The sequence below is a fragment of the Amblyraja radiata genome, chromosome 1, assembly GCF_010909765.2.
Source record: "Amblyraja radiata isolate CabotCenter1 chromosome 1, sAmbRad1.1.pri, whole genome shotgun sequence".
Lineage (NCBI taxonomy): Eukaryota > Metazoa > Chordata > Chondrichthyes > Rajiformes > Rajidae > Amblyraja > Amblyraja radiata.
Genome location: NC_045956.1, coordinates 19,345,457 through 19,372,764, shown reverse-complemented (window position 1 = coordinate 19,372,764; position 27,308 = coordinate 19,345,457). Strand labels below are relative to the sequence as shown.

Sequence of the window (27,308 nt, the reverse complement as noted above, 5' to 3'; positions counted from 1 at the left end):
TAAGACTGTATGAAAAGTGTGGGAAAAGGAAAAAATAAAACGTAGTGCCTGTTAAAAAAAAAAAGTGTTTTTTTTTGTTCAAACCCAATAGGTGGTGCTATAAGACACCAGTTTTATTGTTCTTGGTTGAGCATTTAAGTACCACTCCTAATATTCTTTAGCCTGGTATCAATTTCACTGTCAAATCATCCTGTTGTGCGTTGTATTGTTGAGAGAATATCTTTCACTGGACATGAGTAAAGAACCTCAATGAGTGCAGATTTCAAGTTAACGTGCACAAATTTAGGCAAATATCAAATTACTTCCTTGGAGTATTCGAACCAACGTTAATAATGATAATGCAATAAGTTTTATATTTAAAGACAAAATTTAATAGTTTCTTAACAGATACATTGGAAGGCTATTATCGAATGAATTCAGATACTACCATTTGCTGCTAATAGTACACATTTACATTTCAACTTTAATAACTGACAAACCTCTGACCAGAAGACAAACCACAAAAAATATCCAACTTATGCCTCCGATATATTTCGCAAAATACAATTAATTTGGAATTTGACAAATTTATCAATGGACTTAAATACTGATGGTCAGAATACCAGCCTGCAAGAGGGATATAGACTAAAGGGCCTGTCCCACGAGCATGCGACAAGCGCGACCTAACGTTGTCGCTTGAGCCGTACGACCTCGCAGGGCCGGTCCCATTTTGATCGCCGGAGCCGTATGGAGTTGTGCGGAACTGGTCCCGACATCGCGCGGGGCTTCGAAATACTGACTGTTCAAAAATTTCGCGCGGCCACGGCCTGCCAGCCCCCAGCCGCATTGAGGCCGTACGCACCGTCTCGATGCCTTACGCAGCGTCTTGACGGCGTACGCCTAGCGCGAACATCCTGCGGACTTCGCTCGAACTTCATGTCAACTCGTACGGGATCACTCAACCTCCGCGCGGCCCCCGCTTCTTGTTTGGTCGCGCTCGCCGCATGCTGGTGTGACAGCCCTGTACGGGGATCACTCGACCTCCTTGCGGCCCCCGCTTCCGGTTTGGTCGCGCTTGCCGCATGCAGTCGCATGAACGTGGGACAGGCTCTTTAGCCATCATTTGTCAGAAGTGTAATATTGGAGCACCAATGAATAATGAATGGTTTAATTCCTCATTAAACCCCATTGAAACGTTGAGGGGTACAATTGTTTCTTGTATCACTGCGATTATTATAATTTGTTTGTATCATTATGTGCTTTTTGCAGAGGAAAAGAAAAGTGAAAAGTTACAGAAATCCGGTAACAACTGGGACAATGTCCCACAAAATGCCATTTTCAAGGACAGTACAGTTGACAGATGAAAATTTGCCAGAGCTTAATGTGGTCAGTTTTTCAAATAAAAAGGGTAGATCACCCATTTTGTGCCTCAAGTATAAATAGAATGTTGCATTTGAATTGCCATTCGTCATTAATTTTCAATTTATAATTAAGCTGGGTGAAATGAACTCAAAGAAATTCCGGGCCACAATGTAAAAATATTCTGTTCATAACTTTTAAATGTTGACCTCAAGAATCGGATGAACAGAACATGCTCTGGCTGTGGCAGTAAGTAAGCTTTGGAAACCGAATTTGACAGCTCAATGTTCCAGGTTCGACAATGGCTCAATTAAGGGTTTCTATGATTACGATGGGATCGTAAGGTCATAAGTGATAGGAGCAGAATTAGGCCATTCGGCCCATCAAGTCTGCTCCGCCATTTAATCATGACTGATCTATCTCTCCCCCATAACCCCATTTTCCTGCCTTCCCCCACTAACCCTTGATACCCATACTAATCAAGAAACTATATCTGCCTTAAAAATATCAATTGTGTGGCAAAGAATTCCACAGATTCACCACCCTCTGACTAAAGAAATTCCTCCTCATCTCCTTCCTAAAGGAACGTCCTTTAATTCTGAGGCTATGACCCCTAGTCCTAGACGCCCATAAGTGGAAACATTCTCTCCACATCCACTCTACCCAAGCCTTTCACTATTCGGTACATTTCAATGAGGTCCCCCCTTCATTCTTCTAAACTCCAGAGAGTACAGGCCAAGTGCCATCAAACGCTCATCACAAGTTAACCCACTCATTCCTGGGATCATTCTTGTAAACCACCTCTGAACCCTCTCCAGGGCCAGCACATCGTATCTCAGATATGGTGCCCAAAATTGCTCACAATATTAAATACTAAAGAAAGCATCTCATTAAACTGTAAAGAATGTAAGAAAAGTTGTGTAGAGGGGCTGGCCCTTCATTCCCTGGAGCAGAGGAGGTTGAGGGGTAACAGTTGAGGTATATAAAGCCATGAGGGCCAGAGATAAGTTGAATAGTCATCTTCCCCAGGGAAGGGGAGTCTAAAACCAGAAGACATAGGTTTGAGGTGAGAGGGGAAAGATTTAAAAGGGACAAGAGGGGCAATTTTTCACACTCAGGGATGCGCGTACATGGAATGAGCTGCCGGAGGAAGTGGTTGAAGCAAATACAATTACAACATTTGAAAGACACAGGTGCACAGAAAACAATCGTTTTTAGAGGAATTTGAGCCAGATGCAGGCAAGTGAAACAACCTTGGTTAGGCAACTTGGCATACATTAATGTCACCGACCGATGGACCATGTCGGAGTGAAGACGCTGCCGCCGGGAGGAACAACAAAGGAGGACCCGTGGGGAGACCGCCGTGAGGGAGTGGGAGAACAAAGGTGGGATACTTTGTAACTTTTTCACCGTCCTTTATGTGGTGACTATTGCATACCCAAGCAAAGAATTTCACTGTGACTTGTCACATGTGACAATAAAGTATAAAGAATTCACTAATCTCTTTCAAATGGAAATAGTAATTTAAAGGCATAAGCGTTCTTCCAGATTTGACTTCTCTGATGTAATTACTGTGAAGAGTCGTAAACAGAAACATCATCCTCTACGGCAGGAGAAACAGTTCAGACCTTTGTTTTCGATATTTATTTTAATATTTTTAACAATTCTATTGCAAGTAGTGCAGCTAAATCCAAATGTTTACCCACCATCTAAACTCTATTGTTTTTTTCGACAATAGATATTATCCGACAAACAAGCTACAGACTCACACATCAATGCCCTCAAAATTATTCCCAAAATAAACCCGGGGCTGTTCAGGACTGTAAACAAAAATTCGATTATTAAGCAAACATTTTTGCATAAGTTGCTTTTTCCTTCTCTTTTAGTTCCTTTTTCTTTTGCTTCACTCTGAGTATTTCATTGTTTACAGCTGCAAAAATGTAACAAGAAGGCAAAGTTAATATGAGAGCCACAGAAAACAGCAAATTATTTTCATATGCATGTGAAGGTACCAGTACCAGCCAAACACTTAAATCCCCCTTCCAATTCCTACACAGACCTTTCTGTCCGAGGCCTCCTCCATTGTCAGAGTGAGGCTAAACGCAAATTGGAGGAACACTATCTAATATTTGGCTTGGGCAGATGACAGCCCAGTGGTGTGAATAATGGTTTCTCTAACCAAGTAATCCCAGCACTCCCTCTCTCTCCATCCCTCCCCCACGCAAGTCGCACCAGCTTCTCATTCTCACCCAACAAACAGCTAACAATAGCTTGTTTCCTTTATCATCATTATTTTTTTACATATCTTTCATTCATTTGTTCTATATCTCCCTACATTACTGTCTATATCTCTCGTTTCCCTTTCCCCCGACTCTAGTCTGAAGGGTCTCGACCCGAAATGTCACCCATTCCTTCTCTCCAGAGATGCTGCCCTGTCACACTACGTTACTGCAGTATTTTGTGTCTGTCAATGATTTTTACAACTTGCCTTTGTCATCGGGTGTTATATCCAGAGCCTTCTTAAGATCATCCTAGACAACAACAAAAAAATATGTGACTCCAATGTTATGCTGGTACTTTTGAGTTCTCTTTTCAATATATTCCATTCAATTCTTTGTCAAACTTTGTGTTCAAGAGATTAAGAAATTAATAATGTGCTACTGTACCAGTGCCTGATCGTAATCCTTCTTTGCTTGCCAAGCCTGAGCCCTTCTGTAAAGTGCCTTTGTGTTTGATTGATTAATTGCCAGAGCCTTTTAAAGGAAATGGTTTAGTTTAGTTTAGAGAAAAAGCACAGAAACAGGCCCTTCGGCCCACCAAGCCCACACCGACCAGCAAGCCCCACACATTAACACTATCCAACACACATTAGGGACAATTTACACTTATACCAGGCCAATTAACCTACAAACCTGTACGTCTTTGGAGTGTGGGAGGATACCGAAGATCTCGGAGAAAACCCACGCGGTCAGGCGGAGAACATTCAAATTCTCAGAGAAAAATGCATCAAATCCACTGATTAGGCATTTAAATTTAAAAGCAATGAAAAGTTGGATTCCTCCATCAATGAAAACTTCAGTATATTTTCTAACAAGCAATTATATACCACAGAATTACAGTTTTCTTTCAGTCTTTCCAAGATCCTTATAATGATATTGTTTCTTACTGAATTAGATTAATGGCCTAAAATTTCATAATTTGTGTGCAGTATTTGAGCAAAACCAATAATACAGAGTTGTAAGTCTGTGGAATTTTCTGCCTCAGGAGGCTGTTTATCTGGATGCTTTCAAGAGAGAGCTAGATAAGGCTCTTAAAGATAGCGGAGTCAGGGGATATGGGGAGAAGGCAGGAACGGGGTACTGATTTGGGATGATCAGCCATGATCACATTGATTGGCAGTGCTGGCTCGAAGGGCCGAATGGCCTACTCCTGCACCTATTGTCTATTGTCCATAACACTAAGAGATGTCCATTTTCCTATTTATCTTCCATGATTGCCATACAGGCCATGTTACACCTAGGTTTCACATCAATGGTCATTTCTGTAATACTATAACCCCGACACCCGTACTAATCAAGAATCTATCTGTCTCTGCCTTAAAAATATCCTTTATCCACAGCCTTCTGTGGCAATGAATTCCACAGATTCACCACCCTCTGACTAAAGAAATTCCTCCTCATCTCCTTCCTATAGGAACGTCCTTTAATTCTCAGACTATGACCTCTGGTCCGAGACTCTCCCACTAGTGGAAACATCCTCTTCACGTCCACTCTATCCAAGCCTTTCACTATTCTGTACGTGTCAATGGGGCCCCCTCATCCTTCTATACTCCAGCGAGTAGAGACCCAGTGCTGACAAATGTTCATCATATGTTAACCCACTCATTCCTGGGATCACTCTCGTAAACCTCCTCTGGACCCTCTCCAGTGCCAGTACATTCTTCCTCAGATATGGGGCCCAAAGCTGCTCACAACACTCCAAATGCGGTTGTTTATTGTGCTGTAGGTGCCATCTTGGTATATTTAGAGGTCATGATACCTTTTCTAGGATTGATTTTTTTTAATCTCTCCTCCTTGATTCATTCACGACTACAATCTTTCTCACGGTGGACCTTAATCCACTCACCATGCTCCCTCCAGCCCTCCACATAGCAGTCATCATCCATCTTGTCAGAGTTTGGCTTTTTGATAAATGTGCCTTTGAGGGTTGGCCTTCAACTCTGCTGCACAGCAAAGTAGCATCAGCTATGATGGATTGGAAGATCTTCCTCCAGGATCCAGGTTGATCGGAATTCCAATCAACCTGGATCCTGGAGGAAGAACTTCCAATCCATCATAGTTGATGCTACTTTGCTGTGAGGGTGAGGGTGGGAGGTGGAGGGGGTGAAATAGATCCCAAGATGAAGGAAAGTTAGGGGATCACTACAGAAGGAAAGTTAGGGGATCACTACAGAAGGAAAGTTAGGGGATCACTATGGCATCCACTGAATATGTATTTCTGGGGTTAAGATCTCCAAAAAGTGCCTTTTCTCAAACTGACTACAGGCTGAGCACTCAAGGTCGGTGTGAAATCAGCCTGGTAAAAATAGAATTCAACCATTAGTAATCGTTGATCTTTTCATGACTGCCAAGTAACCTTTCTTTTCTGGACTTACAACCAATGTGTATCGTACGACAACCAAGGTTATTATCGTGAGCCAACACTGCGTAATCATCAGAAAGTTTCGTTTAGTTTAGTTTAGAGATACAGCACGGAAACGGGCCATTCAGCCCACCGGGTCCGCACCAACCAGCGATCCCCGCATGCGAACACTACCCCACGCACATTAGGGGCAATTTTACATTTATAACAAGCCAATTAACCTTCAAACCTCTACGTCTTCGGAGTGTGGGAGGAAACTATAGATCCCAGAGAAACCCACGCAGGTCACGGGGAGAACGTACAAACTCCGTACAGACAAGCACCCGTAGTCAGGATGGAACCCACCACCGTGCCGCCCTGCAGTGTGGATACCGACTGGAAGTGTGCAGTTCAAGATGAACAAGACTTTAATCAGAAACTTCAAGTTACCCTGGCCCCTTGACTACACCTCCACCCACCCTACCTCTTGCAAGGATGTCATTCCTTACTCTCAGTTTCTCCATCTGCGGTGTATCTGCTTCCAAGATGAGGCTTTCCATTCTAGGAAATCCGAGATGTTCTTTTTCTGCCGTAAACATGGTTTTCCCTGATGTTGTGGATGCATCCTTCGCCTGCGTCTCCTCGAGTCCCACAGTTCTGCTCTCGCTCTCCCTCCCCCCCCCCCACACAGAACAAGGATACATTTCCACAGGTCCTCATCTTTCACCCCACACCAGCATCCAACATATGCTCCGACATTTCTGCCACCGTTACGTGATCCCACCAGTAGTCATGTATTTCCATCTCCGTCCCTTCACGATCTTTGCAGTTGTACAGGGTCTTGGTGAGAACACACCTGGAGTATTGCGTGCAGTTTTGGTCTCCTAATCTGAGGAGACATTCTTGCCATAGAGGGAGTACAGAGAAGGTTCACCAGATTGATTCCTGGGATGGCAGGACTTTCATATGAAGAAAGACTGGATAGACTCGGCTTGTACACGCTAGAATTTAGAAGATTGAGGGGGAATCTTATAGAAACTTACAAAATTCTTAAGGGGTTGGACAGGCTAGATGCAGGAAGATTGTTCCCAATGTTGGGGAAGTCCAGAACTAGGGGTCACAGTTTAAGGATAAAAGGGAAGTCTTTTAGGACCGAGATGAGAAAATCATTTTTTACACAGAGAGTGGTGAATCTGTGGAATTCTCTGCCACAGAAGGTAGTTGAGGCCAGTTCATTGGCTATATTTAAGAGGGAGTTAGATGTGGCCCTTGTGGCTAAAGGGATCAGGGGGTATGGAGAGAAGGCAGGGATGGGACACTGAGTTGGATGATCAGCCATGATCATATTGAATGGTGGTGTAGGCTCGAAGGGCCGAATGGCCTACTCCTGCACCTATTTTCTATGTTTCTATGACCACTCCCTCCTCAACTGACCCACTGAGTTACATCAGCACTGCCTGTGGAAAACAACATTTGCAGTTCCTTGTTTCTACCCTCCTCAACTCATCGTCTCACTCATTCCTTCCCATGCACACCATGCTCCACCCCCCTCCACTCCTGAGGTACTTTTTCTTGAAAGCACAGGAGATATAACACTGTCTCTACACCTTCTTCCTGACGTCCATCCAGAAACACCAGTAGCCTTTACAGGTTCACATGCACTTTTTCAACTACATTTGGAATTCTCAATGTGGCCTCTTTTACATCGGTGAAATCTAACGTAGACTGGGCGGCCACTTCCCCTAACACGCTCCGTCTGCCAAGACTTGCTGGGTCTTCCGATTGCCAACCGTTTTAATTCCCTTTCCGTGCTAATATTTTCTATCTTGGGCCTCCTCCATTGCCAGAATCAGGCCACAAGAAAATTGGAGGAACAGCATCTTATATTTTGCTTGGGTGTAGGTTAAAACACAGGTATGAACATTGAATTCTCCAACTATAATACCCCACCCACCCCAGTGTGCACCCATATCCACCCATCTCCCCCCCACCAACACCACCAGCCCTCCACCTATATTCCTCCCTCTGGTTTTACAATTCACTCCTCTCCTCTTCTTCTTCTTCTTCTTTGGAGTTTTACGGCAGTCGGTATCCGCAATGTTGCATTGCTGCCACCTTCTGGCTTCATTCCACAGTACTCATGTCTTTATATTAGATCCTTTTTATAAGCCCAGAGGCCCTCAAGAAATCAAACAACAACTTTATTCCTTTTCCTTTCCCTCCACACTCTAGAATGTTCTTTACTGATATTTCTGTCAACCCAATTTTCCTAATTTCAATGATCATAAATCCTCTTTCTGTCTCATATCTCCTACGTGCAACTAGGGCATGCTGAACTGTTTCTGGTTGATGGCATTCCTCACACAGCCCAGTAGGGTGTTTTCCCAATATTTTTAATGTGCTGTTCAGGTGAGTGTGTCCTATCCGCAACCTTGTTAATACTACCTGTTCCCTCCTGTTCCCCACTCTTCTTGCTGTAATGCCCACTCTGTTTTGTGGCGAATAGAGGTGTCTCCCCTTTGTCTCCTGTTCCCAGTATTGTTGCCATTCCTGATTTATTTTCTTCCACACAATGTGTTTTCCTTCGGATTTGGATAGTTGTAAGTTTACCTCTATGTTTCTTTTTTTTACAGCCTCCTTTGCCAATTTATCCACCTTTTCATTCCCTAGAACACCAATGTGTGCTGGGACCCACAACAAAGTCACGTCACTGCCCCTCCTTGTCACTTGGCTTAATAGTAGCAGGATTTCATAAACTAAGTCAGGCCGCCTATGGGATGCACCAGACCCAATACTCTGGATTGCAGATAATGAGTCGCTACATATTACTACTTTACATGGTTGCATCTGTTCCATCCACCGAACTGCCATCAAAATAGCGTACAGTTCCACTGTATATACTGTCAAATAGTTGTTTGTTCTTTTGTAAAGCTCAACATTCATCCCCTGGACTACCACAGCTGCCCCTGTTGTTTCAGCTACTGGATCCTTTGATCCATCTGTGAAAATTAAGAGGTGTTCCCTGTATCTATTATCTATATGGCTATGATATTCTGTCTTTAGGTCTGAATTTTTGTTCCTCCTTTTTGCCTCCCATGTCTCCAGATCAACTTTTGGGATGTTCAGTAACCATATTGGGACAGATGGCCACAATACTGCAGGGCAGAACTCTTTGTCCTCTACTCCCATGTCCCTTGCCACAACTGCTCCAACCCAGTCGAAGCTTCCAGACTGAGCCACCCCTCTCTCCCAGCACTCCTGTACTGCCTGTTTTGTTGGGTGGTTCTCTCCATGACCCTTAAGGCTTAGCCAGTAATTAGCCATTAATTGTCTGCGGCGCAGTCTCAACGGCATCTCCCCAGTTTCCACCTGTAGTGCACATACAGGTGACGTCCGCACACCTCCTATACAGACTCTTAGAGCTTCCGCTTGGACTTTGTCCAACTCGGACAACACTGACTTAGATGCTGACCCATAAGCTATACTGCCATACTCTAGTCTGGATCTGATCAGTGATACATAAATACGTTTAAGAGATAATACATCTGCTCCCCATTCTAAACCTGCCAAGCATCTCATTACATTGATGGCTTTTTTGCATTTTTCAATTATTTTTGTAATGTGGACCCTCCATGTTAATCTGGAGTCAAAATGAACCCCCAGGAAACGGAAATCTTTTACTCTTTCCAAATTGTTGCCGTATAGTTTTAACTGGACATCCTCTTTAATTTTCTTCCTTGTGAAAACCATTGTCTTTGTCTTCTCTATAGAGAATTTAAAACCCCATTTCCCTCCCCACTCTTCCACCTGGGCTATCCCTTGCTGTACTTTTTCCACGATAAAATCTATATTCCTCCCCCTTCTCCATAGGCTGCCATCATCTGCAAAGAGCGAACACCCCATCTCTGGTTGAATGTTTGCAAATATATCATTGATTATGACTGAGAATAGGATCGGGCTTATCGCATTTCCCTGGGGAGTTCCATTCTCGACTACACATTTACTAGAGATGTCTGACCCTATTTTAACTTGGATACTTCTACCGTTGAGAAAATCCATTATCCAGTTAAAAATATTTCTTCCTACTCCCATTAAATGCAGCTTTATTAGAAGACCTTCTCTCCACAACATATCATAAGCCTTCTCTACATCAAAAAATATGGTAACTACAGATTATTTTTTGACTTGTGCTTTCCTTATATCATCTTCCAAGCACAGAACTGGATCATTAGTACCTCTCCCTTTTCTAAAGCCACTCTGATAATTAGCCACTATACCTTTTTCTTCCATTAGATGCATTAATCTTTCATTTACCATTCTTTCCATCAGTTTACACATGTGTGCTGTTAAAGCTATAGGTCTATAATTTACTGGATTACTTGCATCTTTCCCTGGTTTCCTAATAGGCACAATGATCGCTTCCTTCCACCTCTCTGGTATTCGCCCTTCTTCCCACACCTTGTTATATAGTGCAAGTATCTTTTGGAGTCCCTCCTCACTTAGATGCTTTATCATTATGTAACAAATATCATCCTTCCCTAGGGCTGAGTTCTTACACTTGGCCAGAGCTCTCTTTAGCTCCCCCAAATTAAATGGAATATTGTACTTGTCCTCTGTGATACCTTTCCTTTGTAAGGCCTCAACATTTTCCTCTCTTGTTCTTTCCCTACCTCTTCTTCCTTCATCTGATAAGTTGTGGGAGCTGTGAACCCTACTAAAAGTGTTAACCATTAGTTCTGCTTTGTCTTTATTTGAGACTACAGTTTGATCTCCATTTGTTAGGATAGGATAACTCCACTCCCTTTTATCACCTTACATTTTTTAAATCATCCCCCATATCTCCCCTACCTGTGTTGTGCTTCCAATTGAATCACAATACTTCCTCCAATATGCTCTTTTTGTTTGTCTTATAGTCCTCCTTACAATTGCCTGAGCCTGTTTGTAATTAATCATGTGTTGGTAGTTATGAGTTCTTTTTAATAATCTGAATGCTCTGTTTCTATTCACCACCACCTCTTTACACTTATTGTCCCACCACGGCACAGCTTTCCTTTTTGATCTTCCTTTACTTTTAGGTATGGAAACTAATGCTGCTCTTTTGATACCTTCTGACAATTTATTCTCAAAGCTTTCTATATCTATCTCCTCTTGTATCGGTTTTACATATCTATCACTTTCTTCCTTAAATTTCTCCCAATTAGCCTTTCCAAAAACCCATCGTCCACTTCTGTTTTCTTTACTCATAATTAAAGTAACATTTATTTTGCATAGCACAGGATGATGATCACTTCCTATGGTACCCTTTTCATATACTTCCCAGTCACACTTAGCAGCAATCCTATTAGAAACAAGTGTAAGGTCCAACACAGACTCCTTCCCTGTCCTAACATCTACCCTGGTCTTCTTTCCATCATTTAGACATACTAGATTACCATCATTTAATAATTCCTCAATTACCTGCCCATTATTATCTGACTTTCCACTGCCCCATAATGTATTATGTGCGTTAAAGTCCCCACACCAAATAACATTAGATTTGCTCTGGCCTTCTACTTCCTGTAACTTATTGACCTCTAATCGCTTACATGGATTATAGTAATTTATTACCACTATTTTCCTCCTCTCAGACCACACTTCTATTACCACATATTCCTGTTCCTGCCCAATTCCTAATACCCTGTATGGTATCCCTTTTTTAATGAAAGTGGCGCAACCCCCTCCTCCCCCATTTCCCCTATCACATCTCACTGCAACATAATCATATAGAACAAAATCTAAACTTGGTTTCAACCAGGTTTCCTGGATACATACGACATCTGGTTTTTCCTTCCTACTGTCTATGAATTGCTTAAAGTCTTGCCCATTGGCTAACAAGCTTCTTGCATTCCATTGTAGGATTCACATTAATATTATTAACCCACACATGTTGACTCTTGGCTTGCCTGGATACTGAGACCATCATGTATTTCCTCCCACTTCAATCCTGCCATGCCCAAGTGGTGGACTGCAGCCTTTACAATGATTTGGATCCTTTCTGTTTTGGATTTTACTTCTGCTGTCGCATTTATTACTCCTGCTATAAATATAACCAGGTTTTTCTTTTCTTTCCATATACTCTTTTCTTTTTCTTTTATTGTCTCCATTATGCCCACATCTTGCTCCCTCCTGATCCTTCTTTCATTCATCTGTTTTGTAGGGTCAGCCCTCTTTGCTGCCTCTGCATAGGAGACCTTTTCCTTCACTCTTATGTTTTGTACTTCAGCTTCGCGTTTCATCACCTCACAGCCCCAGTAAGCCACACTATGCTCTCCTCCACAATTACAGCACTTTGGTCTGACCCCCTCTCCACACTGACCATATTCATGGTCCCCACTACACCTTGCGCATTTCCTCGCCCCCTTGCACATTTTAGCTATATGCCCAAATTTCTGACATTTGAAGCACCTCATTGGTTTGGGTATGTACTCTCTTACACTATATCGCATGAATCCAAAATGGACCACTTTTGGAAGGGATTCTGTCTTGAATTCGACCAGGACTGACTCAGTTTCCTCTTTCTTTGCTCCTTTGGTCATTCTTTTGGCACTCATAATTAATTCACATCTCTTCCTGAGTTCCTGAACCAGTTCACTCATATTAACTTTGAGAGGGATTCCATAGATAACCCCTTTACACCCTGCCCTCCTCCGTTCTCCCACTCTCACTACTTTGATTATTTTGGTTTTGTCAATCTTGTCCATTTTCATTGCCTTTTCAACTTGAGCCTCACTGTTGCACCCTATTAGCATGTTTCCATCCTCCAGCACTCTTGCATACTTTACTTCCCCAACCTGGGCCCTGACTACTTTTGTCAGCTTCAATGGATCTATCTTCTTTACTCCTCCTTCTCCTTCAAACCTCACCACTACATTTAACAAAATTTCCTTTTCTGGTTCCTTGTCTTCACTCTCCGATCCACCAGTATTGTTTTTCCTTCTTTTACGGCTGCTCTTCCTGGGACTACCCCGTGCTCCCACGGTTTCCCACTCCTTCTCAACACGTTCTTCGTTATCCTCTCTTCCACTGGCCTCCATACCACTAGACCCACTCTCTCCCTGCTCTCCTATCATTTTGTAACAGCAGGGAATAGTGCCAGAGCACCGTTTACCGGACCTATCGCGACGTTCACCTAGTGCAGCGGCGGCGGAAAGAGCGAGCTCGGTAATCCCGCGCAACTCATCGACCGCCTCCGACCTCCACTCCTCTCCTCTGCTTATCTGACACCCTTTTGTCTACTTTTCATCTCTAATCTTTGTCACTTACTTCATCTACCTTCCAATTAAACCCTCCATCACCTGTATCCCATCACTTGCCAGGCTTTGTCCCACCCCTACATCTCTTTTCCAGCTTCCTCTCCTCTTCCCCAATCAGACCCGAAAGCCTATCCACTCCCTCCACAGCTGCTGCCTGACGTGCTGAGTTATTCCAACACTTTGCATTGCCATCAGAAACGAGTACTTTCATTAATTTTTACAGGTTACATCTGAAGAAGGTCTGAAGAAGGTTCTTGACCCGAAATGACATCTATTCCTTTTCTCCAGAGATGCTGCCTGACCCGCTGAGTTACTCCAACTTTTGTGTCTATCTTCGGTGTAAACCAGCACTTGCAGTTCCTTCCTCCAGGTTACTTCGATTTTGGAGTGCTTACAGTGAAATGCCATATCTGATCTAAATTCCAGGTAAACAGCTCCCCGAACGCCTCCCTGAACATGCGAATGATTGTCCGCCGAGTTATCAAAGTTCTATGTGCCTTTTGAAGTCACCTCTGTCGTGCGGAAGCTTCCGATATGTGTGTTCATGTCCATTAAATGAAAATTCTCCCAAGCACCAGGACATAAGATGTGTGGAAGGTACCCTCCCATTTCCCACCTTTCCTCAGCATTCTTGCTGACTTAGGAATTTTCCATGAAGATACTTTTACCAGGACATGGAGAAAGACAAGAAAAGGCTATGTAATTGTGTTCGACTTACTAGTACCTCAAACCAAAGAGCAGAGAATTTGAGCTGAGAAGTTGGGAAAGGCTCAGAAGGTAGAAGGGGAGAAAGAGCACACTATCAGAATATTTATCACCATATTTTAAGAATATTTCTTGAGGTGAGGGTTACCTCATTTAGTTATAGCCAGTGGGAGACCTTTCCTTAGGACTGCAAGTTCAGAGTGGCACCTTACATTATCCATCCGCGATTGCCTTTTGTTTCTTCCTACCATAATATATTCTTTCAGCTATAAAATCGTTTGTCACCCCCAACAAAACTAAACTACAGCTTAAGGGCCTGTCCCACGAGCATGCGACTCCATGTGGCAAGCGCGACCTAACGTGGTCGCTTGAGCCGCACGGCCTCGCAGGGCCGGTCCCATTTCGATCGCCGGAGCCGTATGGAGTTGAGCGGAGCTGGTCCCGACATCGCGCGGGGCTCCGAAAAACTGACCGTGTTCAAAAATTCCACGCGGCAACGGCCTGCGGCCCGCAGCTGCCTCAACGCCGTGCGCACTGCCTCGACGCCGTACGTCACGCGCAAACTCCCCGCGGACTTCGCTCGAACTTCACGTCACTCACTCGACCTCCGCGCGACCCCCGCTTCTGGTTTGGTCGCACTCGCCGCATGCAGGCGCATGCTCGTGGGACTGGCCCTTTACCTTGCTCGTGCATCCTTTCATAGACTGTATCAAGAGTTTGTTACATTTTGGATATTAAAGGAATGAGATATAATCGTTTACATCAATGATTTGGATGAGAACATAAGTTTGCAGAAGACATTAAAGTTGGTGGTATTGTAGATAGTGAAGATAGTTATCAAAGGTTACAGCAGGAGCTTGATCAGTTGGGCAAGTGGGCAGTGGAATGGTTAATGCAGTTTTATGTTGATAAAGAAGCATTCCATTTTGGGAAGTCTAACCAGGGCAGGATTTTCACAGTAAATGGCAGGGCTCTGGGGAGTGTCGTAGAAAGTGTGTTGAAAGTGGCGGCACAGGTAGATAAGGTGGTCAAGAAGGCTCTCGGCACATTGGCCTTCGTCAGTCAGGGTATTGAGTATACAAGTTGGGATGTTATGTTACAGCTATACAAGGTGTGGTGAGGCCACAGTTGGAGTATTGTATTCAGTTTGGGAAAGATGTTGCTAAGTTGGAAAGAGCGCAGAGAAGTTTTGAGGACATTGCCAGGAGTTGAGGGCCCGAGCCACATGGAGAGGTTGTGCTGGCCAGGACTTTATTCATTGGATCATCGTAGGATGAGAGATGATCTTATAGAGTTTCCAAGATCCTGAGGTAAATATAGAGGTGCACAGAGAGGATATAGGTTTAAGTTGAGAGGGGAAAGAGGAATCTGAAGGGCAACATTTCACAGGGTGATGGGTACATGGAATGAGCTGCCAGATGAGGTAGCTGAGGCAGAAACTATAACAACATTTAAAAGACATGTGGACAGGTACTTGGACAGGAAAGGTTTAGAGAGAGAGAGATGGGTCAAACACTGGCAGGTGAGACAAGTGTAGACGGGGCACCTTGGTCAGCAACGGCAAGCTGGGTCAGTTCAGTTTTAGGTTATTGCCACATTCACCAAGGTAAAGCTTTTGCTGGGTGCTGACCAGTCAGCGGAAAAACAATATATGATTACAATTGAGCCATTCACAGTGTATAGATACATGCTAAGGGAATAACGTTTAGTGATCATAGTTAAAGTAAGAAATGTTTCTGTAGGAGTAGAGAGTAGAGATCCGGAAGTGGCGGCGCTGCCTTGCAGCTGCGGCTCGCCTGCAGTCCGTTTGTCTTTTCTTTTTTTGTTTTCTTTTGTCCTGTTGTTTCAGGTTATTTTAGTTGTGTATGTGTGGGGGGGGGTTGGGAGAAACTTGTTTTTAGACTCTTCCTTCGGGGCGATGCAACCTTTTCTTATCGTATCCCCCGTCTCCGTCTGCGCTGAGGCCTAATGGCGGAGCTTGCGGCCTCCAATTGGGACCGACCTCGAGGCTCCGGAGGCAGAGCCAGGACTTAACAACGCGAGGCTGGCCGACTTCGGGGCTGCGATGGCGTTGCGGTGGCGGCGACCCGACTTCGGAGCCTCAGCCGCGGGCCCAGTGGACTCGGCCGCGGGCCCAGTGGACGACAACGTCGGGAGCTCGCAGGTCCCAGGTTGGTGACCGGTTCTCCGGAGCTCCCGCAACAACAGCTTCGTCCGCTGGACTGGAGGGTGGCAGCTTCGGCAGCTTCGACCGCCCCGGGCCGCGGAGTTCGAACCGGCCCGTTCGCGGAGCTCAGATTCAGCTGCAGGACTTACTTTCCATCACCCGGCGGGGTCACAACATCAGAAGCCTGGATCGCCTCAACGCAGAGGGAGGACAAGGAGGGAAGAGACAAGGACTTTAAGACGTTTGCCTTCCATCACAGTGAGGAGGTGCCTGGTGGACTCACTGTGGTGGATGTTAAATCTGTGTTTATTTGTGTGTTTTGTTATTTTATTCTATGTTATGAAATTTCTTTCAGACTGAAAAGTCTGAATGACAATAAAAGATACTTTACTTTACTTTAAATTTAAAAGCGCGGAGTGATTGTAATGTGCGATGGCAGATCTGCTTCTGTGACTAGCACACAAGGAGTGGCCTGGGTTGGGCGCCATCTTGAAGCCTGTTTTCATACCATGTGACTCTATATGCGGAGTCAGTGGCAAGAAGATGGCGACTTTAAAAGATTAACCATAATCCAACTGAATGCAGAGTAAGCATGAGGGACTGAGCACCTGCCAAAAGGTTCTTTTTGTTCAGCACCTAATTAAACATTGCTAACTTTAACATTCTTCAATTGTGCTGAACATTTGCACGCAAAATCATTGATCACTGAAGTTTCTCCATGGATCCTTTTTAATTTTTCCAGCACATTTTTAAAATATTTTATTCTAAAGTTCAAATTTGAAAAAAAACTCCATCCAGTAGGAAACGTCCCCTTGTAAATGTGAGATTAACTTCACAACAAAACCATCACGCAAGGATAAAGGATAAATATGTGAACACAAACCTCATCACAGCGTTGAATGGCACCATCCCAGTCACATAGTTTCAACTTGCATGCAGCAATGTTCAGGTGACAGCTCAGTGCAACGCCGTCCAGATTTTTAACTGCCTTCTCTTCTGGTTCTTGATTCATTCCATTTCTTAGTGCACCTATATATCTTAAAGGAAAACATCTGAAGTTCAAAATCACAGTAATTTTGCAAAATTCAGACAAATTTAAAATAGGGGACCTTTCAGAAACATTTACATTGCCATTCCCCTTATTCTCACAGTAATCTGCCAGTTGTTTGCAATTTTCACCATTACCCCATACCAGTTTCTGTTTAACCCGTTTTCTGTAGTATGCCTTCCATCCACCACAATTCTGAAAATCTGCTCCCTCTCCCTTCAGCAGAGAGACAGTTACATGAAAACCATGGCACGATAAAACAACTGGGACCTTTTACCTGCTATCAAGAAAGTATTCAACCAAAGGGCTATCATAACCAAACTTGATCCTGCACTCACCCACACATTCATACATGCAATTTTCAAACTGCGGTCCTGGGAAGGGAGAAGAGAAAAACTCTGATCTTCATCAATTCCCAATTACAAACTAAAAGCCCTGTCCCACGGTACGAGTTCATTCCAAGAGCTCTCCCGAGTTTGCCCTGATTCGAACTCGGAGATTTACGGTAATGGCCACTCGTCGGTACTCAGGGCTCTCGTGGACATTTTACAACATGTTGAAAAATCTTCACGAGTCTTCCCGTGCTTACCTGCCGTTAGGGAGTCTTCCCGAGTACCTGCCGTTAGCGCAAAGAGACGCCCCCGAGCTCCGACGTTCCCGCTACGTTCATTCTCCGTGCTTACCACGAGTTTGATTTTTTTTAAACTCGGGAGAGCTCTTGGAATGAACTCGTACCATGGGACAGGGCTATTAGGAAAACTCAGCTGAGAGTGAGCACCAAACTTAAGACCCCCCAGATTGTGCATAACAGCTGAACTAACAGGAAATCTGTCTTCTCCTTTTATACATTATCACATAGTAACTGCTTAAACACAGTATTTTTGCTCAATGTACAACTTCCATGTGCAAAAGCTACAGGTTTCGTATCTATGCATCACACTATGGTAGACCCATCATTCACATGCGATGCTGTTTGAGATGTCCATCTTATGATGGATTGTTCTGTAGAGACAGAGTACAGATTTAACTCGACACACCTTAACTCATGTTCTGACCTTATGTCATGTTGCTTCTTCAGTCTGAAGAAGGGTCTTGACACGAAACGTCGCCTATTCCTTCGCTTCACAGATGCTGCCTCACCCGCTGAGTTTCTCCAGCATTTTTATCTACCTTCGATTTTTCCAGCATCTGCAGTTCTTTCTTAAACTTAACTCATTTTCTATCACTTTCCCTGTGTGGGGATGGGATTATTCGCTGCAGTGATCTAACACAGCAGGATTTAGAAAGGGATGTAAAGAGAATCCACGGAACTATCGGCTTGTGAGCCTCAGGTTAGTGGTACTGAAACTATAGCAGATAATCCTTTGAAATAGGGTTTACTCCCATTCGGAAGCGAATGGGCTAATTAGGCATAGCCATCACAGCATTGTACGCGGCAGTTCGTGTCTTACTAACTTGATTGAGCTTTTGAGGAGGTGACAAAGGAGATTGATGAAGATATAGTGGTGATATTACATACATGGATTTTAGTAGGGATTTTGATAAAGATCATAGTAAGATGATCAGAAGATTATGATGCACCAAATTCACTGGTGACTTGGCCGTGTGGATTCAGAACCAGCTTATTCAAACAATGAAGGTGACGGAGGAAGGAAGATATTCTGGCTGGAGGTCTGTGACCAGTAGAGTTCGCAGGAATCTTTACTGTGACCTCAAAGATAGACCCAACATGATGGAGTAACTCAGCGGGACAGGCAGCATCTCCGGAGAGAAGGAATGGGTGACGTTTCAGGTTGAGACCCTGTGATATGCATAAATGACCTGGATGTAAATGTAGATGTGTTGGTGAGTATGTTTGCTGACAACACCAAAATTGGAGGAGTTGCAGACGGTGAGGAAGGGGGTCAGAAGATTCGGCAGAATCACCTTAGATCACCTGGTTAAAGCCAGAGAGTACAGGAAGGACATCTATATTCATTCAAAGTGCCGTGAGTCCCACTGTTGCTTCTGGTTTAAATGGCATCTTAATTTTTCGATGTTATTTTCTGAACCAGAGAGGAACAATGTTAGGCATATACAATGTCCAACATGGTTGCACTCAGCACAATGACGGAACATTATGTCGAGTTTACCACTGATATTTGGCGTGTGATGTTTTACAGGCAAAGGGATGATCTTGTATCACAGCCAGGTTGGTGAACTCTGTGGGAAGCGTGTGCTCCCTTACACTAATAGTCATAGAGCTTTTGAGGTGAAGATTATACTTGTATATGGTCATGGGATATGGGCATCATTAGCATTTATTACCCATCCCAAGTTTTCCCTGAATGCCGTGGTCTCCCATATTAGAGGACAGTTAAAACTCCACCACGTTAATAAGATTAATGTCATCTGTAGGCCAGTACCATGTAAAAATGGCAAATTCCCTTCCCTGAAAGACATTGAAGGCAGAGACAGATAGATTCTTGATTAGTGCGGGTGTCAGGGTTATGGGGTGAAGGCAGGAGAATGGGATAAGGAGCGAGAGATAGATCAGCCATGACTGAATGGTGGAGTAGACTTAATGGGCCGAATGGCCTAATTCTGCTCCTATCACTTATGACCTTATGATCACTAACATATCTTATGTCCAGCCCAGGAGTATGAAATGGAGCATCCCCTGTGTAACTATTGTTACAAGATGCAAATTATAATCCTACAAGTAAACACTATTGTATGTGCCTTTAGTCACAAAAACCCAATCTTTTATCTATGGAGAATGAGAATGGACAAAAAGAATTCAAGGAATTTTTGAATCCATTTTGGCAGTGTCGCTAAACTATGATCATATCTGAAATTCAAAGACTCTGCTGTTCATAATCGATTGGTCAATAGAAGCATGTTTTTCCCTTCGTACAGTTGGTTTAAAGTATAATTAGCTAGATAGCGCTGTCAATTAGCCTCTTTCCTACAGTTTTAGGCGCAAATGGTTTTGACCAAAAGTTTGTTGCAGGCAAGGAAACAGCACATCTGGGGGCACAAGTGAACAGTGAGCAGCTCCAGTAACCATCTCAGCATTATACACAACAAAGCACTGGTCCATTTGGCATCCCATTCCATCACAACCTCCAACAAAACACCTTTCTAACTGGGAATACCCATTTGTCACTGCATCAGAGGGCCAAATTCCTGGACGTGTCAACAGCATTGTGACAATGTTTAAACCACACAGTGTAGCAGCTGTAGAGACTCCTCACCATTATCTCAATGGAAATTAGGATAGGCATTAAACAACAGTTTCCTAATAACACCCATCCCATTTATGATTTTTTTTTTTAATGTTGTTGGATTGTAAAATTAAGACGGAGAAGCAGCGTTGAAGTTAGATCAAGTCAATGTGGACCATGAAGAAAAATAAAAATTGAATTGAGGGGAGGAAAAAGGAAAACAATGTAACCCAAGCTTAAAATATGACAAAATATGTTTAAAATCTTTATAATATTCATAACCTGAAGAATGAAGCCACTGTTGTAACAGTTCATTATCAGTGCCATGGAGAATATTCCCAGTTAACAACCCTTAGCAAACCAGTGAAAGTGCATTAGGCTTGCAAACAAAAGTCTCCCAGCTTTGCCTCCTCTCACAGACTATCAAGAAGTTCTGGAAGTTGGACCTCAAGACTCACTGTGCAAGGTCCATGTGATTCCCAGGCCTGAGGAGCAGCAAGACCAGCTTTCCATGTCTCGCTCAGGTAAGTGCAGGTGAGTGAGGACTGCAAGCAGATTCCAGTCAATGGGCCAGATAAAACACGATCTTGGCCAATGGCAAGTGCAATTAACCCCAAGTACAATTAAGTCTACCAGCACGTTCTAGCTCAATATAACTACCTTAACGCCTTGGTGTATTTGCTGTCTGCCAAGATCCAGTTCTGGGATTTAAAGAAGTTATTTCCAAGATTCTTTAAGTCTTCTGCGATCCGAAAAATAGTATCAACCTGTTAAATTAATCATTTTGAAAATGCTTGATCATTACAAGAAAATGCAATGAAACAAAAACAATATACTGGTAAAGGATTTAATGTGGAACCCTGGAAGGTCATAAGGGATAGAAGCAGAATTAGGCCATTTGACCCATCAAGTCTAGTCTGCCATTCAGTCACAATAATACTTTATTAGCCAAGTATGCTTTGCAACATACGAGGAATTTCATTCGCCAAGTCAGTCATACAAATAAAAAGCAACGGAACATACAAAACACATTTTAACATAAACATCCATCAGAGACTCCTCATGGCCTTATCTATCTCTTCCTCCTAACCCCATTCTCCTGCCTTCTCCCCATAACCCCTAACACCCGTACTAATCAAGAATCTATCTATCTCTGCATTAAAAATATCCACCGACTTGACCTCCACAGCCTTCTGTGGAGGGAACCACAAATTGTACCCTAATGGATTTGAAATGATTGCTTTGGTTATGTTCCCGCTTTCCTTCTCTTACAGTACTTATAAATTGCTGGGTTATCTCATCAACAGGGTGAAGCCTGCCCTTGAACAGGGCACCTAGCAGTCCCACTTGACTTTCAGCAGTCAACTTCGACAGAAAATAGTTAAACGCCACCTGCAGTTCTTGGCTCACTTTTCCCGGAGAGCCTGAGGCGTCAATATCTTTTTTTTTTGTCTGTCTGCCGCAGTATAAATTGCGGGAAAATCAAAAGCACAGAAATCAACACAATTGCAGAACTCGTTGTCCAAATTGTAGTCGACACATGCTGCTTATTTCTCGGTATCTGTGCATCTAAAGTTTTGCACGCTGCTCCAAAGATGCAGTTAATAGGATTGGCAATCCCCAAAATACTGATCAAGCTGATCATTTATCGATTGATCATTGATCGTACTGATCAATTTAGGGGCGGGAGAGCTGCTGCCTTACAGTGCCAGAGACCCGGGTTCAATCCTGATGACAGGTGATGTTTATACAGACTTTGTACGTTCTACCTGTGACTGCGTGGGTTTTCTCCGGGTGCTCCAGTTTCCACGCACTCCAAAGATGTACAGCTTTATAGGTTAATTGGCCCTAGTGCAAGAGTTCCCAACCTGGGGTAAATTTACCCCCAGGGGGGTAAATTTGTTGGTTCTGGATTTGTTAAAAACTATTTTAATATGTCCCCTTTGTCGATTGTTTTATTAATAATCGAATTACTGAACAAAACAGGGTGGAGGTAAATTTACTTTTGAATAGTTGCCAGGAGGTAAACGGGACAAAAAAGGTTGGGAACCCCTGCCCTAATGTATAGGATAGTGCTGGTGTCTGGGGTGATCACTGCTCGGAGCCAACTCTGTAGATCTAATGCCCCTGTCCCACTTAGGAAACCTGAACGGAAACCTCTGGAGACTTTGCGCCCCACCCAAGGTTTCCGTGCGGTTCATAGAAACATAGAAACATAGAAATTAGGTGCAGGAGTAGGCCATTCGGCCCTTCGAGCCTACACCACCATTCAATATGATCATGGCTGATCATCCACTCAGTATCCCGTACCTGCCTTCTCTCCATACCCTCTGATCCCCTTAGCCACAAGGGCCACATCTAACTCCCTCTTAAATATAGCCAATGAACTGGCCTCGACTACCTTCTGTGGCAGGGAGTTCCAGAGATTCACCACTCTCTGTGTGAAAAAAGTTCTTCTCATCTCGGTTTTAAAGGATTTCCCCCTTATCCTTAAGCTGTGACCCCTTGTCCTGGACTTCCCCAACATCGGGAGCAATCTTCCTGCATCTAGCCTGTCCAACCCCTTAAGAATTTTGTAAGTTTCTATAAGATCCCCTCTCAATCTCCTAAATTCTAGAGAGTATAAACCAAGTCTATCCAGTCTTTCTTCTTAAGACAGTCCTGACATCCCAGGAATCAGTCTGGTGAACCTTCTCTGCACTCCCTCTATGGCAATAATGTCCTTCCTCAGATTTGGAGACCAAAACTGTATGCAATACTCCAGGTGTGGTCTCACCAAGACCCTGTACAACTGCAGTAGAACCTCCCTGCTCCTATACTCAAATCCTTTTGCTATGAAAGCTAACATACCATTCGCTTTCTTCACTGCCTGCTGCACCTGCATGCCCACTTTCAATGACTGGTGTACCATGACACCCAGAGGTTTTTGTCAGTCTCCCTACCTGCTTCCACTACCTGCAACCTCCAGCAACCACCTGCAACCTCCGGGAACCGCACAAAACCTTGGGTGGGGCGCAAAGTCTCCAGAGGTTTCCGTTCAGGTTTCCTAAGTGGGACAGGGGCATAAGGCTCTGTTTTTGCACTATACCTCTAAAGTCAAACAAGACAAGATGTAATAAACACTGCAATGATTCTTGTAATTTAAAAAAAATAGATATTAAAAAAGCTTGAATTTTCAAAATTGTTGCTCATTTCAGCAAAAATCTTTCAAATCAATTCTACTCTGTCCCCTTCCAAAAATCAACTAAATTCTTAGCTACATTGAAACTGAACATTGTATTGTCAGACTTTAAATAGTTATTTTATACTTTGTTCCCTGATTACAAAGTAAACCTCCTTGCTAGATTGTTGTCAAAATGGTTCCACAGTTTCTGTGTGATTACTGTGTACAACAAATGTGTTCTGCAAATGGACAAAACTATCAATTTGCTTCAGCATTTGCAAGAGTCCTCAAAGTCTAAACTGGCAACTTTGTTTTTTATCATGCTTAGCCCTGTGATCGAGTGGCGTTTCTAGTTATGTTTCAAACACACAGCTATGTCAGCTAAAAGCCAAAGGGTATCTTCCTTTCAACAGCACACTGCAGCTGGCCCACTGATGTGTGCGGAGAGCCAAAATCAACAGTCACCCGGCCCATGTCGTCATCAAGTATCGGGTTGTTTGAGGTCAAGCAGTTCTACAATTTCATTTTCCTCATATTTAGGATGCACAGGTTCAGAGGAGCATCCACAATGTTGCTGAAGACAAACCATTTAACCTCTAAAGTCGTGCACCATCATGCTACTTAAATGTCAGATGAAATGGATCAGCGGTGTCAGAGGTTATGGGGAGCAGGCAGGAGAATGGGGTTAGGAGGGAGAGATAGATCAGCCGTGATTGAATGGCAGAGTAGACTTGATGGGCCGAATGGCCTAATTCTGCTCCTATCACTTATGAAATTGGTTTTAAGCACCAAAACTGTGAGAATGCTCATAATCTCAGCAGGCTAAATGTAATTCAACTGAGCTACATGGTATAATTCTGAGTCTGCTCAATTACTGATTTTTCACACAAGGTATAATGGGAACATTTAACTAATGACTTTTGATTTAGGTGGGGAGTTAAGGCTACCATTCACAACTGTCAGCTGGTGATCCCCCCACTCAATACTGAACGAGAGGACAACCGGATTGGTTTTAACGTTGACATTTTCTTCTGGGCTAGACTTGCACATGAAAATATCTGGAGGTGAGATCGGTGGGAAGAGGAACCACCCATGGAACAAAATTCCAAAGTGCTTTTAGGTAGGAGCAGGGGACATTAAAATAAAAAAGTAAAGACATACAACAAATCTCCCAACAAATCTACTTGGAAAGAACTCAACATTACTTACATCACTTAAATCTCCATCAATATCCTTGGGGAAATCTGGATATGCATCCCCTGATCCATCAGCAGGAGCTAGACCCAAATCATCTCCTTCTTTAAGTTCTCCACAGTTTTCTATAATACATTGCTGCAGTAATGTAAATACACCTTCAGTAAACAGTAAGCAAAGAAATCTTGCACAGAGTAAAAGTGGGCAAATTAATGGAAAAGATACTTAGAGATAATATATATAAGCATCTGGATAAACAGGGTCTGATTAGGAACAGTCAACATGGATTTGTGCCTGGAAGGTCATGTTTGACTAATCGTCTTGAATTTTTTGAAGAGGTTACAAGGGAAATTGACGAGGGTAAAGCAGTGGATGTTGTCTATATGGACTTTAGTAAGGCCTTTGACAAGGTTCCTCATGGAAGGTTGGTTAAGAAGGTTCAACTGTTGGGTATAAATACAGGAGTAGCAAGATGGATTCAACAGTGGCTGAATGGGAGACGCCAGAGGGTAATGGTGGATGGCTGTTTGTCGGGTTGGAGGCAGGTGACTAGTGGGATGCCTCAGGGATCTGTGTTGGGTCCTTTGTTGTTTGTCATGTACATCAATGATCTGGATGAAGATGTGGTAAATTGGATTAGTAAGTATGCAGATGATACCAAGATAGGGGGTGTTGTGGATAATGAAGAGGATTTCCAAAGTCTACAGAGTGATTTAGGCCATTTGGAAGAATGGGCTGAAAGATGGCAGATGGAGTTTAATGCTGATAAATGTGAGGTGCTACACCTTGGCAGGACAAATCAAAATAGGACGTACATGGTAAATGGTAGGGAATTGAAGAATGCAGTTGAACAGAGGGATCTGGGAATAACCGTGCATAGTTCCTTGAAGGTGGAATCTCATATAGATAGGGTGGTAAAGAAAGCTTTTGGTATGCTAGCCTTTATAAATCAGAGCATTGAGTATAGAAGCTGGGATGTAATGTTAAAATTGTACAAGGCATTGGTGAGACCAAATCTGGAGCATGGTGTACAATTTTGGTCGCCCAATTATAGGAAGGATGTCAACAAAATAGAGAGAGTACAGAGGAGATTTACTAGAATGTTGCCTGGGTTTCAACAACTAAGTTACAGAGAAAGGTTGAATAAGTTAGGTCTTTATTCTCTGGAGCGCAGAAGGTTAAGGGGGGACTTGATAGAGGTCTTTAAAATGATGAGAGGGATAGACAGAGTTGATGTGGACAAGCTTTTCCCTTTGAGAATAGGGAAGATTCAAACAAGAGGACATGACTTCAGAATTAAGGGACAGAAGTTTAGGGGTAACATGAGGGGGAACTTCTTTACTCAGAGAGTGGTAGCGGTGTGGAATGAGCTTCCAGTGGAAGTGGTGGAGGCAGGTTCGTTGGTATCATTTAAAAATAAATTGGATAGGCATATGGATGAGAAGGGAATGGAGGGTTATGGTATGAGTGCAGGCAGGTGGGACTAAGGGAAAATAATTGTTCGGCACGGACTTGTAGAGCCGAGATGGCCTGTTTCCGTGCTGTAATTGTTATATGGTTATATGGTTATAAGTTTACCATATTAAGAATATTCAGCAAATGAAAACATTAACTTTTATAACAGCCTTAATTGGTGTTTGGTTTCCTGCAGATCGTTACGAAGTAAGGCCAGTTTATTATAACATCTTGAAAGGTTATAATACGTGGAAATTATGTCTAACATACTCTGATTCAGTAAATTGAGACAAACCACATTTCAGTAACCTAATAAGTCGAAAGCTGATTCTTATCTATGGAAAATTAATAACAGTTTTATAAAAAACAAATTGAAGGCCCCAGGAACTTCTATCCATTACACAGCTATTATTCCTTTCAAATGATTAAAGTGAAAAAATTGTGCCCTGGTAAAAAGCGATAGAAGACACATCCAGTATGTAAACCCCAACATAATAGGAAATGATTAAGAAGCATGGCCATTCTGCCCAAATGTCTTGACCTGTCCTTTATCCATGCTAGATAAAATTAAGCTACTCTTCATGTAGCTTCCATCTTCTACCACTTAAAAAAATTGTTTATTTCTTTTGGAACAAGAAATTTGTCTGTTTGCTTTGCATCATCGAGAAATTCCTTCCCATCCCTCTCCTCACATTCAGACTGCTCAATGGACAACCTGTAACTCCTGCTTTTCCCCCTAATCAACTGGCTCCAACACAAGAGTGAAAGTAAGTGTTCAGGACTCATATTGGTAAATCAAGGAACTGTTGCCCCCCCCCCCCCCCCCCCCCCCCTCTCAGGGATCAGTGCATGGACTGATTTTGGTCCACATATAAATTAGGATTTGAAAACAATTTTCAATTTTCAGATGACATTCAATCGGGGGTTATAAGGTACAGAAGGCCGAGGAAAACATTGATTATATTGCAAGTAATTGCACATGCAAACTTGGATATATTGCAAGTAATTGCACATCACCACTGACACAAGATCAGTTTTGGGAGGAATAAGAAAAGTCACATGCTATTTTATTTTGAGGTGTGGAAAATCAATATCTTTTTTTACTCTCCCTTTTTTTAAA

At 43.1% G+C, this 27,308-nt stretch overlaps 1 protein-coding gene across 1 annotated transcript in view; it reads right to left on the bottom strand.

Moving 5' to 3' along the window:
* Positions 1-348: 348 nt before the first annotated feature.
* ppid (peptidylprolyl isomerase D) overlaps positions 349-27,308 on the bottom strand; it is a 41,418-nt gene continuing 14,458 nt past the window's right edge. The window contains exons 5-10 of the mRNA XM_033018397.1: positions 24,749-24,871; positions 21,037-21,143; positions 17,006-17,159; positions 4,005-4,091; positions 3,827-3,869; positions 349-3,268 (exon numbers count right to left, since the gene is read on the bottom strand). Coding sequence (XP_032874288.1) covers positions 3,180-3,268; positions 3,827-3,869; positions 4,005-4,091; positions 17,006-17,159; positions 21,037-21,143; positions 24,749-24,871 — 603 coding nt within the window. The 3' untranslated portion in view covers positions 349-3,179. The remainder of the gene's footprint in view (positions 3,269-3,826; positions 3,870-4,004; positions 4,092-17,005; positions 17,160-21,036; positions 21,144-24,748; positions 24,872-27,308) is intronic.